The sequence below is a fragment of the Oreochromis aureus genome, linkage group 17, assembly GCF_013358895.1.
Source record: "Oreochromis aureus strain Israel breed Guangdong linkage group 17, ZZ_aureus, whole genome shotgun sequence".
Taxonomy (NCBI): domain Eukaryota; kingdom Metazoa; phylum Chordata; class Actinopteri; order Cichliformes; family Cichlidae; genus Oreochromis; species Oreochromis aureus.
This window is the reverse complement of record NC_052958.1, coordinates 31,792,847-31,809,539: the sequence shown is the minus strand read 5'-3', so window position 1 is coordinate 31,809,539 and position 16,693 is coordinate 31,792,847. Positions and strand designations below refer to the sequence as shown.

Here is a 16,693-nt window from a genome sequence, read left to right as displayed (position 1 = left end):
TCAGGGAAGTTTCTGTGCCGTGTTGCTTTAGCCAGAGGCAGTAATGGAAACCAGGGAGATTGGATGCGAGTCTTGTGATCCAAGCTGTGTTACAGCACACTGTCATTCCATACTATAACGTTTCAGATAAGCTACAAAGTCTTGACTGAGTTAATCCAGGACTCCTGTGATGTGGACTGCAGTTCGTGCAGTACGTGACCAAGTCGCATTGCAAATCGTCAAGCTAGGAGCCCCCTGGAGACTTATAGTGGTCATAGTGTTTGTAAAACTCCGGATTTTCACTGGGTTTGGTGATAAAACGCTATAGGGCATCTCACCATTCAACCCAATCTGAAGTCTTGTTGTCTGTGTTCCTGTCTGAGGCTGCAAACAACTCCCTGAATGTTGAGACAGTTGAGAGAAAACTCTTCTAATGTTTCTGAAAAGTGTTACTCTCTGTGAATGTAAGCAGTTCTAGCCAAGAAAAGTTTAGTTTGCTCAACTAAATGAAGATAAAGTTATGCTGTTGATTTGTATGGAAGTGCCATGAAAGTCCATCCAAAAATTATAGTAAAGGGATCTCATCAAGTCAATCAAGTTGGGGAAAAAAACTAATTGGAGATTGGAGACAGATGTTTCCCTCGTAACAGTCTGTAGTCGCTGAATCTGTTGTTTATCATTTAAACAGTTAGAAATCAGTTCTTCACCAAGTTTGCTTTACCTCTTTATTCCCCCTTGTTTATTTTCCAGATGTTGTTGATGTTTTCTCCTCCGCCCCACTTGTTAGTTTCACCGTTTCCTTCCCACCTTCTCTGATTTTCTCTCCCACCATCCCATCCCGCCCCACCCTCACTCTTTTTTTTATCTTTTCGGATGCGTTGCACGGCTGAGGAAGATTTTCTCACTTTAGTACCCAAGAACTTTCGAGTAGAACTAGATATTTTTGAAAAGTGGGGTTACCATCAGAAAATTTAGCAAGTTGTGTTAAGGGTTCAAGTCTAGTATTATGTCAGTGAGGGTTCTCACAAATATACAGACGTGTGCTTGTATGTGTTGACAGCTGGTTAAAACTGATTTAGGGGTTAAATGCTGTTGTAGAGCTCCTTTTCACACACAACATTCAACAAATGTAACACAGCTCCTAGTCATCATTTAATAGTTAAAAAGAAAGTCTTTATAAGAGTCAAGAGATTAGATTTTACTGTACCAATTGTAATTTCTCTTGTATGCACAAAGTTGATGTTGTTTGCTACTGACAAATGTAACATTGGTACACATCATTCATCTCATTAATACCTACATACAAAGTAACACAGTATTCTAAAAATCCATAAATAATCCATTATTGCTGCCGGGCTGTTTAACAGCAGTAATGGAGTGATGGATGCAGCAGTGTCTGTGTTTTAAATGGCTGCACTGAAAGGAGGTGAAGGGTGTGTTTTTCTCTTTCCCGATGCTGTTTTCCTCTTATGCAGTGAGGAGTTTGGTTGTTGTTTGACTCCCATGCTCTCCATGGCCTTTGTGTGAGGCAGCCTTTTACTTCACTGACAGGCTGCCAAAACATGCTGAAATTCCACAGTGTAGAAAACTCTCTGCTATTGTGTGGTAGATGAGAAGCACACTCTGGGCAATGAAAGAATACAGAAAAAACTAAAGTCCACCATGCAGTACCATGGACACTTGAGCACACTTTTACTTCACAGACTTTCCACATTAGACCCCTGCTTTCTGTGTGAAGCTCCAAGTACCCCAAGTTGACTTGTTAAATAGTGTATTCATGGGTAAGTGTTGTGGAGATGGAATGTATTGTGTTATTTTTTTTGCCTGCTTAGTGTGATGAGTTAGAATTGACTGGAAACCAACTTTTTATGGCAAAAAAGTCCTGCTTAGACAAATTCAAAGTTAAAGTGGGCTTGAGCAATAGTTGACCAGGCTGACTGAAGTTCTTTCAAGGTCTTTTGTTAAATATTGGCTGCTTTTTCACTTATTTTCAGCCCAGTTTCCAGACCTGACTATTTTCAGAGAAATGTCTGTTCATGTCTGTCATCAAGCATGAAAAAAGGCACCTAACTCAAGGGATGAACCAGAGTTGTGCCCACACATAACAGACAACTCAGCAAAGAACCGATTTAAAATTGTACCTTTAGGCACTTTGTCACTAGCAACCTGTAATAAAAAAAATAACTTATTGTAGTAGAATCTAAAAAAAAGTGTTTGACAGATATAAAATAGTATTTTTGCACCAACAAAGTTTTTCCCAAAGAACTTAGCATATCTTGGCATTTTATGCAGTGTGTCCTTAAAAAAGTTGAGGAAACTGATAAGTTGATGACAGAAGAAGTGGCAGATCTAAAAAAGCGTCTACAGCAGATGAACAGTTTCTGAAAGTCTTGTCCTTAAGATCTGAGAGATGGTCATTCTGTTGATTCTATTGCTCTGTCATGGTTTGGGGCTATATTTCAGCCAATGGTGAAACAATGTTGGAACTATTAATGTAGTAAGATAACATCAGATTTTGATCGACCATGGTACCATCTAGAAAACGGACCGTGTCACTGGGTTTAGGTCAGGTGACTGTGGATGCCAGGCCATCTGGCGCAGCACTCCATTACTCCTTATTGGTCAAATAGCCCTTACACAGCCTGGAGGTGTGTTTGGGGTCACTGTCCTGTTGAAAAATAAATGATGGTCCAACTAAACGCAAACTGGATGGGATGGCATGTCGCTGCAGGATGCTGTGGTAGCACCAGCAGCTGGTTCATTGTGCCTTCAATTTTGAATACATTCACAACAGTGTCACCAGCAAAGGACCTCCACACCATCACACCAACTCCTCAATGCTTCATGGTGGGAACCATGCATGTAGAGACCATCTGTTCACCTTTTCTGCGTCACACAAAGACACAGCGGGTGGAGCCAAAGATCTCAATTTTGGACTTTGGACAGATTTCTACTGGTCTAATGACCAGTCCTTGTGTTTCTTGGCCCAAACAAATCTCTTCTGATTGTTCCTTTTCCTTAGTAGTGGTTTCTTGGCAGCTATTTGACCATAAAGGCCTAATTCACTCAGTCTCCTCTGAACAGTTGTTCTAGAGGCGTGTCTGCTACTGGTACTCTGTGTGGCTTTTATCTAGGCTCTAATCTGAGGTGCTGTTAACTTGCGATTTCTGAGGCTGGTGACTCGGATGAATTTATCCTCAGTAGCACAGGTGAATCTTCCCAGAGCGGCGCTCATGTGAACCAGTTCCGACGTAGCGCTTGATGGTTTTTGTGCCCACACTTGAAGACACATTCAGAGTTTTAGCAATTTTTCAGACTGACTCACCTTCAGTTCTTAAAGTAATGATGCACTGTCATTTCTCTTTACTTAGCTGATTGGTTCTTGCCATAATATGAATTCTAACAATTGTCAAATAGAACTGTCAGCTGTCCCAACCCCATTAAGAAGGTAAGAAATTCCACAAATTAACCCTGACAAGGCCCACCTGTGAAGTGAAAACCATTTCAGGTGACTACATCATGAAGCTCATTGAGAGAAGGCCAAGGGTTTGCAGCACTGTCAACAAAGCAAAGGGTAGATTTATTCATCAATTTTTGATTTGCTAAATAATTCCATATATCTTGCTTCGTATATTCGATGTCTTCAGTTTGTATCTACAATGTAGAAAGTAGTAAAAATAAAGAAAAATTAAATTATATTTCTTGTTTTGAAACAGATCTTAAAATGTCCTCAGAGCCAACGGAAGGAATTCTGACAGTGTGATGTCATCTGGTAAAAACAATAAAAAGCAGCACTTCTAGAGTGTGACTTTTTTAATGTAGACATGCAGGAGTTGGAGTAGTCAAGCCTTAAGAAAATTAATGAATGACATTTTCCGGAATGCAAATTTTGCATTAATGTGCGATTTCACAGATTGCAAAAGAAAACTAAGGCCCATTACTGCAGTGTCCTTGTGTGTTGTGCATGTGGAGTGCACATGCAAATTAACTTATAAGTGCTTATAAATACAGTTTATGTAATTGCACTGGGTCCCAGCTAAATATACACAAAATTACTGTTTTGCAGCTCTCTTAATGTTTTAGGCTCACAGGAGCAAGTTGCTAATCTCACCTCTGTTAGGAGCAGGACACATGCATTGTGATCCTGTGAGAAACATTATGCAGAGCACAGGCTGCACAGAATGGAAAGGTTTGCTGTTGTGGCTGTATGCTGTGTTGTGGGAGAATTAATTGAAAAAAGACAGGTATGAGTTTGATAAATAATGTAGCCATGGTGGATTGGTTGCCTAAGCCAACAGACGAAAAGACTAAAGAATTCATGTAAAATCATTATTGTGTATTTATAGGCTATATATTTAGTCTGTGAGAGACAATAACCAGAAGGTGTTTGTATAAAGGGGTGCAAAAGAGGAGCAGCTATGGAGCACCACAGCAGACTGACAAGAGAAAAATGCTGTTCTGTGTCTGGGACAAAAGTGTTTCTTTCATGCCTTTAAAAAAACAATAGAAACACAAACAATAAATTGTGTCTTTTTTTCTTTTTTTTGAGTGGCAGGTTGGGTGGGAGTTCAAGAGTTTTGTCTGTGGATCCCACAATGTTAGTTAACAATACTAACACAACAAAGGAAAGTTTCAAGCCACCTACATCTGAGAACACACACCTGTGCTCTCATTGACACTGAAATAAAGCCCTCTGAAATGTTGTTTTTTTTAAGACTGAAAGTTTTTTATTGAAAGACTTTGTATATTCCCCGTCTCTCCTACACACCTCATCAAAACAGTCAGGCATGCTGAAGGTCTGTTGTTCCGTGCAGACATCCGTAAGAAACTTTTTCAGATAACTTTAGAAAAAACACTAAACATCTCTCTGTCTGTCTCTTTCATTCTCCAAGGTGTTCCCCCAGTCACTGCGAACATGGAGGAATATGTACTCAGTCGTGGAGCACCTTTCACTGTAACTGCTCCAACAGTGGCTACAGGGGAGCCACCTGCCACAGCTGTAAGCAACCACTTCATCTGAAGCTCTTTAAAATGCCTGAAGCCTAAAATTTATCTAGGAAAAAGTAGTGACATTTTTTTTTTCCTTTAACTTTTCATTTATTATTACGTGACACAGATTTGTGTACTTACACATTGAGCAGAAATGTAAGTGAATGTAAGTCCAACCCTTACTCTCTTGTGTTGCTTCTCTATACTCATCAACTAGCCGCCAGCTCTCTCGGCATGGCTTTGGAGTGCAGACCATGTCTTTTTGTCTGTTGTTTGTTAATAACTTTTACAGCGAAAAGAGTAGAAGGCTGCTCATACGTGCGTGTTATGTTATTTCCTATAAGAAAAGGTTAATATTTAGGTCTTTGTACTATTTACTTAATAAAATAGAGGCCACATGCCCTCCAATAGTTCTTTCACTTCCCTCTTTTTCTTTTCGGGCCATTGTTTCAGAACTTTAATTAGCCATGTTCAAATGGGAATATATCGGTCAGATTGGTGGTACTTCATTATGCTGAGTAAATTGGACTTCTATTCAAAAGTCTTAAAAGGTCGTATTTTTTGCTTTTTGACACCTGCAGATATCCCACTATCTCTCATCTTCGCTTGGTGTATTTGTTCAGTTTGAATATATGTATGTATTAATGTCACGTGAAGGTGTGTGTTTGAAGTTTGTACAGTGACATGACAGACTGGATTTCACTCCCAGTGGACACAATCAGTTCATGCTGAAATCAAACACCCATCCAGCATAAAAAATACATAATATGTACATTTCATAATGAATAATGAATAAAGTTCTCTTGCAGAGAAGTTATCAGATTAAAAAACGTGCCTAAACTGGAAAAGTTTTATATGTGATATCAGTTTATACCTAAACCATATCCAGTGCAGAGAGGGATGAAAGGTGCTCTAAATAGCTTCTCCCGATTGCATTAGGTACTTTAGAATTAAGTTAAACATGCTTTTAGTGAAAAAAAAAAAAAGCCTAAAAAGCTGTGGTTGGTTTTCAATGAAAGTTACACTTTACCTGCAGGCCTGTGGAGACTTGTGAATAACTTTGCCCCAAATTTGATATGCTGCTTCTTAACAGAAATAGCCTGGTTGGTAATACATAATGCAGAAATAAAGTGTCATTTTATCCACCGAGGAAAAGCTGAACAAAGAACAAAGGGATGGCATCCTGCTGCAGATGAAAGCCACAGTTTTCTCCCACTTCTCACTTCAAAGAGCACGCATCAAGCGCAGCGTCAATATCCGACTGTGACTTCTTCCTGCTTCCTTAATAGTTTGATTTTTAAATGTATGAGTTTCCCAGATATTAAAAATAATGTACACTCTTATGTATGAAAATATTTTCTCCTCAAAAAGTTTTTAAAATTGTTATATGGGTCGCCACATATGAACTGCAATCAAACATGAAGAATGAATCCCTTAATTTAATCGTTGGGCTTAAATGCGTTAGAAAAAATAACAGAGGGAGAAATCAAGAAAGATACGACGATGATTGGAAAAAAAAATATAAAGAGGGGGTTAGAATAGGAGTAAATGGGAGGTACATAGCAAGCATGTCCAAAAAAAGGAGAGTAAGTCTCAAGGCAAACTATTCTTTCCACATAAATGGATTTCAACTGAGAGAGTGCCTACAGTATTTTAGGTGAGTCAGATTAGAAATTAAACTGATTTTTTGCTTTGATTGTACCGCTGAGCATTAATTGAATCCTTCTACACGCTGGTGGTGTGAACAGCTCTGAGCTGGATTAGGGCCAGTTCTACCTCACTCTCTCTCACACACACACACACACACACACACACACACACACACACACACACACACACACACACACACACACACACACACACACAGACACAGCTGTGTTAATTGAATTTGGGTCAAAACCTTTCTTCAGCCGTATCAGGGCAGTGTCTTGGGGAAAAGTTAAACAAGCATTGACGTGGCTGTTGCTGCTCATAGATGGACTCGACATATTCCCTTGTGGATGTGTGTGTGTATTCTACACACCAAGCATTATGAAACCGTAGGGCTTTATATAATTTGCTTTCATCTATTTTTTTCCCCACAATTGCCAGTTTTATTGTTACAATTTTAATTGATAGATGTTTTTAATTATTTAAAAATCACTAATCTTCTCATGTTTCCATGAATTTTTTATGCACATACTCTGGGTATACATGTACATATGTACTGGTGGGCATGTAGTCTGCTTGACTTTTATACTGAAAACAGTCAGTGACTGTATGGTGTAGACCGGTTGAGAGTAAGAAATGTGTAGAGATGATAGTAGAACAGTAATGAGACTTGAAAAACTAGAACAAATTGGACTGGAAACAGAGAACATTAGCCTTGAAAGTAAAAGGCCTCCAGCTCGCACTGGAACGGTTCGCAGCCGAGTGTGAAGCAGCGGGAATGAGGATCAGCACCTCCAAATCTGAGGCCATGGTTCTCAGCCGGAAAAGGGTGGAGTGCCCACTCCGGGTCGGGGATGAGTTCCTGCCCCAAGTGGAGGAGTTCAAGTATCTCGGGGTCTTGTTCGCGAGTGATGGGAGAAGGGAGCCGGAGATCGACAGACGGATTGGTGCTGCGGCTGCAGTGATGCAGACGCTGCACCGGTCCGTCGTGGTGAAGAGGGAGCTGAGTGTAAAAGCGAAGCTCTCAATTTACCGGTCGATCTATGTCCCGACCCTCACCTATGGCCACGAGCTGTGGGTAGTGACCGAAAGAACGAGATCGCGGATACAAGCGGCAGAAATGAGCTTCCTCCGAAGGGTGGCTGGCCTCTCCCTTAGAGATAGGGTGAGAAGTTCGGCCATCCGGGAGGGGCTCAGAGTAGAGCCGCTGCTCCTCCACATCGAAAGGAGCCAGTTGAGGTGGTTCGGGCATCTGACAAGGATGCCCCCTGGGCGCCTCCTGGGTGAGGTGTTCCGGGCATGTCCCACCGGGAGGAGGCCCCAGGGCAGACCCAGGACGCGCTGGAGAGATTATATCTCACGGCTGGCCTGGGAACGCCTTGGTGTTCCCCCGGATGAGCTGGAGGAGGTGGCTGGGGAGAGGGAGGTCTGGGCTTCTCTGCTTAGGCTGCTGCCCCCGCAACCCGATCTCAGATAAAGCGGATGAAGATGGATGGATGGATGGATGGATGGTAAAAGTTGTGCCTCACTACTGAATTTTAAAAACTTGTCATATATCATTTGAAGGCGAACACTTTCTAGTTCCAGGTTGCGGTGCACCTTTCACAGTTTCAATACTAGTCAGCAAGTAGTTGCTGAGTGTTTGCAGACAAATGAGCCTCTTTCTTGCAAACTACTGCTAGCAACGAAACCACAGGGAAGTTATGACCACTTTTATCTTGCAACTGCTGGCACTCTTCAGCAAACAATTGCCTAGGTGACTTGCCCATGTAACTGGTGCCTATGTAACTACAGTCACACTAGGGAAAATTATTGGGACTGTTTGATGAACTTTTAATTTCATTGCCTTTGAAATCGTTCTTTCAAAATCATATCTGCAAATGTTTACAGTCAGTCGCTGTCTTTAAAGCAACTTTAGATGCTGAGATGTTGCTATCAATATGCAATTACATGGGGTCAATTTGACAATTACATCCAACCCTATTTGTGATAAATCCTAAAGCCGCAAATCCGTAGCCACCTGCATACACAGAAATTCAATTAAAAGGAAATACAACTATTTTATTGTCTCCACATTCAGAATCCTGCCAGAAACTCATAGGTCTGAAACAGAAATTTAAATTTAAAAATTCCCCACAAATAGTGCAGTACTTCCTGCACAGAAAAGTACTGGCGTTTGACAACCTTGCTTTCTTATAGGAACATAACCAGAATACATTGAATTGGTAACCAGTTGATTTAAGTTCTATTGCAAAGATATCAGTGGATATCAGAGTAACTCAGATTGATTGCAACATTTTGGCAATCAATATGGATTTATAAATTTAATGTCTGTTGCAAATCTGTGCAGTCGCCTTGCGATAGAAAGTTTTGGACAGAACGTTTTGAAAATGGCTGTTGAATGCAAAAAAGTGAAAGCAATCACCCGCAATAAAATATTTTTCATGAGTTGCAGTCTTATTTTTACTCTAGTGTGACTGAGCCATAAAGCAAGTGAGCTATTTATATGTGATGTGACACATAATGTATTAACTGGTAGTGTTGGCTCTTTATGTAGCTACAACAAATAAACAATAATGTATTTGTTGTTTGAAATTTGTATCATTCAATTGCCAATATTAGAAATAATAAAAGGGTTACATCATGTGAATTCAGTTTGACTGTATCGCCGTCCCACGTCTGACTGCCATTTATTAGGATGCATGTTACGGTTTAATGGTCCCAAGCATAGCTAAGAAATCAATAAGTGTTGATCCAGTTTATTAAAGTTGACGTTTTTTATTGTGTTCTCTTCCTCAGCAATATATGAACAGTCATGTGAGGCATACAAACACAAAGGCAACATGTCAGGGCATTACTATATAGACGTGGATGGCAGCGGACCAATCAAACCCCAGCTGATTTATTGTAACATGACAGGTATGGTACACAAACGTATTCTATCTCCTTTTAAAGAAAATGCACATTGTTTTTGTTTGTTTTTTTAGTTTGAAAGATTGTTTGGCTCCCAGCGTAACTATGTGCACACCTTCTCTTGGTCTTTCCACCCTTCCTGTCTCTCCACCAGAGTATAAGACGTGGATGGTGATTCAGCACAATAACACAGAGCTGACCAGAGTTCAGTCCTCTGCTGAGAGAAACCAACATTTTGCCTACTTTGACTATTCCTCTGAAGAGGAGCAATTAGTGGCTGTCATCAGCCAATCAGAGCACTGCGAGCAGGAGCTGTCCTATCACTGCAGGAAGTCCCGCCTCTCCAACACACTTGGTAACGCCTGGAGAAATAGTTGTTAGTTATTATGTGTTAAATTCATCAACTTTTTAAGATAAGATATTCAGAAGAAGGGAGGTGGTGTGAACTGCTGATGTATTTAATTTAGTAAGAAATTAGAAATAAGATTACAATACTGCTGCACATTTGTTTCTAATTTTACAACACAAATTAAGTGGATTTGTTTGGTTTTATAATAAAGATTTAACTATCCATCTATCCATCCATCGATTCCCATCCATCTTCTAACATAGAAGGGTTCACCAGGGTACACCCTGGAGACATTCACACCTATGGCCAATTTAGAAACACCAGTTAACCTGACTCCACTAACTGTGTGTATTTAGACTGTCGGAGGAAGCCAGAGTACTCAGAGAGAACCCATGCAGACATGGGGAAAACATGCAAATTCTGCACAGAAAAGCTGGTCAGATGGTGGAGTCAAACTCAGGACTTTGTTGCTGTAAGGCAACGGTGCTAATCACTGTTTTTTGAAATGACAAAAAATAAAAAATAAACGAATGAAAACAGATGAATGATAAATTCTCTACTGGGGATGTTTCCCTTCCCAGCCATCATTATCTTTATAGGAATCATCTTCTTCATACCATTTCAAAATGACTGTGAAATTGATTGCATTTGCAGTCTAACGCTTCCCTGTAGTGAAAAATAAATTAACGCTTAATCACGTCTTTATCTGTGTGTGCTCAAGAGGGTGCTCCTTTCAGCTGGTGGGTGGGAGGCTCCGGACCAGGTCAGATCCAGACATCTTGGGGTGGAGCACTAACCGGTACCCGGCAGTGTGCTTGCAGTCTGCAGGACAGCTGTCTGGATCCAAGTCACTACTGCAACTGTGATGCCGACTACGACCAATGGTACTGTACTTTGGAACTGCAAATGTGAACTATTCTGGTATCACTCCAGGCTGTAAGTTCTGGGGTCTATTTAAATCTGGCTTTTTGATTCTCTTAGTTTTAAAAGAAAATAGCTTTTGTTACTGTATCATGGAAAGCGGGAAGAGTGTGTCGCTGCATTTTGAAAACAGGTGTATGTCTCTGAGATTCTTTTACAAACTGATTTGGTTGCTTCACATGACATCCTGCCACACTGAACAGCAAAGAGCCATAAAACAACAAATCCAAACATATTTAAACGTCTCTCTCTTTTTGTTATCCACTCCTTTTTTATTCAAATCCTTTCATCCACCCTGTAAGCAATTCTGTATTTAGGTCACCTTCTCCAATCCTGTGACCAATTCTGCAGTTAGACCCATGTTGTAACCAATCCTGCTGCTGCCTGCATAGCCAAAGGTCCTTCATTCTATTATCTCTTAGCCTAAATCTGTACTGTGGAACTCTATTTTTATAGACTCTTCTCCTGCCATCAATATCTCATCAGATACACGGGCGCTGAATGCTGCCTACAGTCCCAGATTTATTTTTTGACTACATTTCACAGCAACAAAGCAGACTGCTGGAATTTGAAGCACCACAGAGCCGAGCGCGTGTGGTGAATTTACAGATTAATCACTCGACCTGCCTTCGTTCAGAGACGGTTTTCACAAGACATTGTTTCAGACATGTTGTGTCAGCTTTTCTCAACATCCACCAGTGAGCCTCAGAGAACAGACAAGCACAGTCGAGAAATGAGGAGTTACTAATCTAAATACGGCCTGTCCCACTTTTTCAAACATAATTTTGTTTGAGTTTTAGTGGTGACAAGTTTTACCTTAGCTTTGCATGCATGATCATTCTGCTTTATAATACCGATGCTTTCTCACCTTCCACAATCTCTTCCTGTTCTTTCTTGCATTTTTTTGCCTTTTACCCAACCCTCCTCCTCTGTCCCCTCTTGTTTTTCTTATCTTCCTTCTGCTGTCTCTTCTTTTCATCCTTGTACCTCAGGACTGAGGACACAGGCCTGCTCACCCATAAGGAGACCCTCCCAGTAAGGTCTCTGGTGCTGGGAGACATCCATCGGCCCGGGTCAGAGGCTGCCTATAGGGTCGGACCACTACGTTGTCACGGAGACAGTAAATTCATTTCAATTGGTTATGGTTTAGCACAATGGGGATGATGTTAAATATTGAGACCTCAGTTTTCTCCATGTGAATATCATACATATTGATGATGTTTTGATGGAGTACTCAAGAAGTAGGTTTTATTCAACCACAGAGTGAAGGGAATTCAAGTAATTAGTGCATCCAATCACCCACCATTTAACTTGTTAATGGGAAAAGAGTCTGCACAAGCTAATTAGTAGCTAAAATATGACTTTATTTTTGTTCTTTAATAACAACCGCTAACACAAAGATATATACCAAACTAATGTAAGTGATAGATTTACCTTGTGTTAATTGCTTTTAATTTTACCACTTAGTTTAATGACTACATAAATAAATGGCTTGCTAGATAAATCAGCCTAAATTGGATAGCATAGCTGGAGTTATGCCTTTATTCTTAGTTAATTAGCTGAACAGTTGGTTCATTTGTTTACCATGCGATTTTCATTATATAGCCATCATAATGAGTTTTCTTTTAATAAGCTTTGTTCCAAAGTGATATATCCATTTTTTAAAAGAAAGTTTTACATCCCTTTTTTATGAGCAAACATAAAGAGATGATATGACACATTTAAGAAGTGATTTTTCTTTTTCTCTGCAGAGAACTTCTGGAATGCTGCATTTTTTGATAAGGAGACATCCTACCTTCACTTCCCCACCTTTCAGGGAGAGTTGAATGCAGACATCTCTTTCCTGTTTAAAACAACATCGTCTTCTGGGGTTTTCCTGGAGAATTTGGGCATCAGGGACTTTATTAGGATAGAACTCAGCTGTAAGTGAGAACTTAATGTCCTGGATAATTGTTATCGAATGCTCACTGCTTTCTTGATTTATTCTAAATTACTGATAATGACAGTTTATAAGAGGGATTATTGTATTTCTGCTTCTATTTTGAGATTAACTGTGCAGTTTGTTTCACGTTAACTTGGCAGAGGGGAAAAGTTTCTCAGTGTTTACAAATGTTTTTATTTGTTCAGACACTGCTAACTTCAGCCTCTAGCCACAGATGCCTAGAGACAGGTGAGTGACTCCCTGGCAACTGCCCCTCGCTAGGGAAAAACGTTGACTGTTTGTCAAAAACCTCCTTAAATTGGTTGCAAGAAGATTGCGACAGTCGCCTGTAGTTTCCGGTTTGTGTCAAAGGTTTTCAGGTTTTACTACTGCTCAGCTCTTAGTTTATAGAGCACATATGTGCATAGAAGTCAGTAGCCGCATGCAAACTACAGGCTGGCAATTATGATGATTACATTGTCCCATGTTTTTTGTTGATCTTCTTGCAGTTGACAGTCCAGTCAAGGCAAATAACAAAAATCACAGCAGCAGTTCCACAAAAGCCCATCACAGTACAAGAGCTGGATAAAAAATATCTGATCGTATATATCAGGAAGTTCCAACTAATTGGCCTGTAATTGCGATATTTTTCCACCCAACTGAATAAAAAAAAAATCTGAAAATTAAAGTTAGATTACAGAGTGATTCTCAGTGAGCCTAGAAATTTATTACTGAACATTAGAATTATCATTACTTTTGATTTCAAATGAGGCTTGGTTGTAACAGTCTCGGCACACATGCAACTTCCCACACACAGACACACACAGGAACAAACAGATGTGAGTCTTTTTTCCTGCCCTCGGCTGGTCTCTAAATCATCTCAGATCTGCGTCCAGCTGTCTGTCCATGCTGCCAACAGATGGGCCGGTGGGAGGAAGTCACTTCACACTTCTACCAACATATGATGATGGACGAACATGACTGACTAATGGGTTTGCTGAAAGACGGCACAGTCTGCAGCCAGACTGCAGGGAGAAAGAAGTCTATTAAAAATATCACTGAAAATAGCCACAAAAGAGTCTGATATACTTTAGTTGCTAATACTACAGGGACTGCAGAATTATTAGGCAAGTTGTATTTTTGAGGAATAATTTTATTATTGAACAACAACCATGTTCTCAATGAACCCAAAAAACTCATTAATATCAAAGCTGAATGTTTTTGGAAGTAGTTTTTAGTTTTTGCTATTTTAGGGGGATATCTGTGTGTGCAGGTGACTATTACTGTGCATAATTAGTAGGCAACTTAACAAAAAACAAATATATACCCATTTCAATTATTTATTTTTACCAGTGAAACCAATATAACATCTCCACATTCACAAATATACATTTCTGACATTCAAAAACAAAACAAAAACAAATCAGCGACCAATATAGCCACCTTTCTTTGCAAGGACACTCAAAAGCCTGCCATCCATGGATTCTGTCAGTGTTTGGATCTGTTCACCATCAACATTGCGTGCAGCAGCAACCACAGCCTCCCAGACACTGTTCAGAGAGGTGTACTGTTTTCCTCCTTGTAAATCTCACATTTGATGATGGACCACAGGTTCTCAATGGGGTTCAGATCAGGTGAACAAGGAGGCCATGTCATTAGTTTTTCTTCTTTTATACCCTTTCTTGCCAGCCACGCTGTGGAATACTTGGACACGTGTGATGGAGCATTGTCCTGCATGAAAATCCTGTTTTTCTTGAAGGATGCAGACTTCTTCCTGTACCACTGCTTGAAGAGGTGTCTTCCAGAAACTGGCAGTAGGACTGGGAGTTGAGCTTGACTCCATCCTCAACCCGAAAAGGCCCCACAAGCTCATCTTTGATGATACCAGCCCAAACCAGTACTCCACCTCCACCTTGCTGGCGTCTGAGTCGGACTGGAGCTCTCTGCCCTTTACCAATCCAGCCACGGGCCCATCCATCTGGCCCATCAAGACTCACTCTCATTTCATCAGTCCATAAAACCTTAGAAAAATCAGTCTTGAGATATTTCTTGGCCCAGTCTTGACGTTTCAGCTTGTGTGTCTTGTTCAGTGGTGGTCGTCTTTCAGCCTTTCTTACCTTGGCCATGTCTCTGAGTATTGCACACCTTGTGCTTTTGGGCACTCCAGTGATGTTGCAGCTCTGAAATATGGCCAAACTGGTGGCAAGTGGCATCTTGGCAGCTGCACGCTTGACTTTTCTCAGTTCATGGGCAGTTATTTCGCGCCTTGGTTTTTCCACACGCTTCTTGCGACCCTGTTGACTATTTTGAATGAAACGCTTGATTGTTCGATGATCACGCTTCAGAAGCTTTGCAATTTTAAGACTGCTGCATCCCTCTGCAAGATATCTCACTATTTTTGACTTTTCTGAGCCTGTCAAGTCCGTCTTTTGACCCATTTTGCCAAAGGAAAGGAAGTTGCCTAATAATTATGATTACACCTGATATAGGGTGTTGATGTCATTAGACCACACCCCTTCTCATTACAGAGATGCACATCACCTAATATGCTTAATTGGTAGTAGGCTTTCGAGCCTATACAGCTTGGAGTAAGACAACATGCATGAAGAGGATGATGTGGACAAAATACTCATTTGCCTAATAATTCTGCACTCCCTGTATAAAAACATGAGTAAAAAAAAGAGATTTCTTGCAAGTCAAAGCTTGTTTTCTCAAGTGTGTTTGGATTTTTCTTTCTTTCCTCTTTTTGAATACAAAGCAAGAATCTGACTCCTTGCAGTCATTCTACTCTGCCCACATGCTTAACTAATACAGTTTGAAATTTGTTTAATTATTTTATTTGGCTATAATTTAATTTAAAAAAGCATAGCATGCATGTGCTCATCAGTTCATTTTTCCCAGTTACAGCAATACCAGCAATACCATCTGATCTATGTTAGCTTTAGATTTGAATATACATACACTATCATGTGCTTTATACTGATTTTAGCCAGAGTTTCATCCTTCCACTCCAACTACTACCAGCTTTGCCTTTATTGGACAGCCAACAATGAGAAGATGACAGTAAACATTGGGCGTATCAGACTGGAAATGAAGCATGGTCTTGCACTGGCACTTATCATACACTGGCTCTACATTATGTGCAGTTTTTGTCATCCATAAATAAATGATCAATGATAAACCTCTTAACTTCTTAAACCTTATCTTCAAGAGTGTCATCAGCTTTGGACACAGTGTGATTATGGACTGATTCTTTGGAGAATCGTGGTTTGCAGTGAAAATAAGCACCCTTTGATCATTTTCAATGAAGATTTCCAGGAATCAGATGTGGTCTGCTGATGTGACCATCTCTCGTCACTGTGAAGGCTTCTTCACCTAATCGTTGTTTTTAAGGCTTTTATATGATCTTTTTATCTGTGAATAATCCTCTTCAGCTTCTATGGAGGTTGTCTTCTCCTTCGATGTGGGGAATGGGCCACTGGATGTACGAGTGAAGACGAACCTCCCGTTGAATGACAGCCGATGGCACAGAGTGCGAGCTGAGCGAAATGTGAAGGAAGCATCGCTGCGTGTCGATAATTTCCCCGCCGCCACGCACGAAGCTCCCACTGACGGACTCATGTATCTGCAGCTAAACAGCCAGTTATTTATAGGTGAGGAGCAAAAGTTGACTTTTTTGTTTTTCAAATTTTTAGGCTTTAAGAAACCTGAGGACCATTTAAAGTCAGAACATGTCAAAGAGATTTTTAGATTCAAATAAGTCAGGGTTAATTTAAGGTTATCAAGATTAGGCATTTTGTTAAGAAGACTATTGTCTCGTTTTGAATTTGATGGCAACAACGCATCTCAAAAGTCTCAAAAGGCCAGAAGGGCAAGTGATACTAAAAAGAAACAGCTGACAATAGCTCAGCAACATGAGTGGAGATCAAAAAAGAAGCATCCTAGAGTTTCTCAGCAGCAAAGGTGGGCAG

General features: G+C 40.4%; 1 protein-coding gene across 1 annotated transcript in view; it reads left to right on the top strand.

Annotated features, from left to right (window-relative positions):
* LOC116315490 (contactin-associated protein-like 4) overlaps positions 1 to 16,693 on the top strand; it is a 110,847-nt gene that overhangs the window by 73,077 nt on the left and 21,077 nt on the right. Inside the window, exons 11-17 of the mRNA XM_039601506.1 lie at positions 4,872 to 4,978; positions 9,418 to 9,537; positions 9,686 to 9,886; positions 10,602 to 10,764; positions 11,794 to 11,921; positions 12,553 to 12,723; positions 16,157 to 16,375. Of these exons, the coding sequence (XP_039457440.1) occupies positions 4,872 to 4,978; positions 9,418 to 9,537; positions 9,686 to 9,886; positions 10,602 to 10,764; positions 11,794 to 11,921; positions 12,553 to 12,723; positions 16,157 to 16,375 (1,109 nt within the window). The remainder of the gene's footprint in view (positions 1 to 4,871; positions 4,979 to 9,417; positions 9,538 to 9,685; positions 9,887 to 10,601; positions 10,765 to 11,793; positions 11,922 to 12,552; positions 12,724 to 16,156; positions 16,376 to 16,693) is intronic.